The sequence below is a fragment of the Sceloporus undulatus genome, unplaced genomic scaffold (assembly GCF_019175285.1).
Source record: "Sceloporus undulatus isolate JIND9_A2432 ecotype Alabama unplaced genomic scaffold, SceUnd_v1.1 scaffold_20942, whole genome shotgun sequence".
Lineage (NCBI taxonomy): Eukaryota > Metazoa > Chordata > Lepidosauria > Squamata > Phrynosomatidae > Sceloporus > Sceloporus undulatus.
In genome coordinates this window covers 1-1,678 of record NW_024823857.1, presented here as the reverse complement: position 1 = coordinate 1,678, position 1,678 = coordinate 1, and the positions used below count along the sequence as shown (strand labels likewise).

General features: G+C 61.7%; 1 protein-coding gene across 1 annotated transcript; it reads left to right on the top strand.

Annotated features, from left to right (window-relative positions):
* Positions 1-13: 13 nt before the first annotated feature.
* LOC121918639 (neutral amino acid transporter A-like) lies at positions 14-956 on the top strand (the record flags this gene model as incomplete). Its single annotated transcript, XM_042444655.1, has 1 exon — positions 14-956. A coding segment is annotated over exon 1 (525 nt), but the record flags the coding sequence as incomplete, so codon positions are not given.
* Positions 957-1,678: the final 722 nt, after the last annotated feature.

Genomic DNA, 1,678 nt, shown 5'->3' with positions numbered 1-1,678 from the left:
CCCCCCCTCAAACCAAAAGGCCGGTCCTCCTCCTCCTCCTCAGTCCCTTCGCCCCCTCCCCTCAAAGCCGGCCTTTTAAAGCTCCCCACTCCGGTTCTGATTGGAGCAGAAGGGGAAGGGAGGGGAGGGGAGGGGAGGAGAGGAGGCGCTGAGCCCAGAGCCCCCGCGCCTTGCATCAGCCGCGCTGCGGGCGGGGAAGGCACAAGGGGAGCCCCGCCGCCGCCGCCCTCCTCCTGCTGCCCTCAGCCCTGCGAGGAGGAGCAGGACCCACGCCTCGGCCCTCTGCCTGCCCTCCTCAGCTGGCCACTGCAAGGAGGGCCCCCTTCCCCTCCTCAGCCTCTCTTTCCCTCTGGGCTCTTGGACCCAAGACCCTCCTCTTTGCCCTCTGAGCCCTTGATCCCAGGACCCCCTTTCCCTTCTGGCTGTGCGCCATGGAGAAGCCGGCGGAGATCGGGAACGGCTACCTGGGGGCTCCCTCGGAGGCAGGGCCCCGGGGTGCCAGCCGGGCTCTGCTGCTGCTGCGGCGTCTGGGGTCCTCCCTGGGGGGCTTCCTGCGTAGGAACTGCCTGGTGCTGCTGACGGTCTCCGGGGTGGTGGCCGGGGTGGCGCTGGGGGCCCTGCTGCGGCGTCTGCATCTCTCGGCGGCGCAGGTGAGCTACCTGGCCTTCCCGGGGGAGATGCTGCTGCGGATGCTGAAGATGGTCATCCTGCCGCTGGTGGTCTGCAGCCTGGTCTCCGGGGCCGCCAGCCTGGACACCCGCTCGCTGGGCAGACTGGGCGGCATCGCCATCGCCTACTTCTTGGGCACCACGCTGATGGCGGCCGCCCTGGCAGTGGCCTTGGCCTTCGTCGTCAACCCGGGGCTGGGCGCAGGAGGGGGCCTCAGCAAGGAGCAGTTGGGCCTCCAGGACCAGGTGGCCACCCCCAAGGAGACCCTCGACTCCTCCCTCGATCTGGCCAGGGGGGGGGCCAAGCCAGGCCAAGGGGGGGGGGGGGGGCATAGCCCAGCCCTGGCACTCTCCCTGGCTCCTGCCCACTGCCAGGAAGAGGGAAACTAGCAGGTGCCTAAGGGATTTTAAAAAGGGGGCGGGGACCAGTCAAGGGGGTTGCTTGCTTGACTATGAAACCCTCTCTGAACTCCTTTCACTTGTTCAGGAGTTCATAGAATCATACAATTGGAAGAGACCCCAAGGGCCATCCAGTCCAACCCTATTCTGCCATGCAGGAACTTCCAATCAAAGCATCCCCATTGACAGATGGCCATTCAGCCTCTGCTTAAAGACCTCCAAGGAAGGAGACTGCACTACACTCTGAGGGAGTGTGTTCCACTGTAGAACAGCCCTTACTGTCAGGAAGTCCCACCTAATGTTTAGATGAAATCTCTTTTCTTGTAGCTTACATCCATTGCTCCATTGGGTCCTAGTCTCTGGAGCAGCAGAAAACAAGCTGGCTCCCTCCTCAATATGACATCCCTTCAAATATTTAAACAGGGCTATCATATCACCTCTTAACCTTCTCTTCTCCAGGCTAAACATCCCCAGCTCCCTAAGGTGTTCCTCATAGGACATGGTTTCCAGGCCCTTCTCCATTTTGGTGGCCCTCCTTTGGACATGCTCCATTTTTTCAACATCCTTTTTGAATTGTGGTGCCCAGAACTGGACACAATATTCCACTTCTC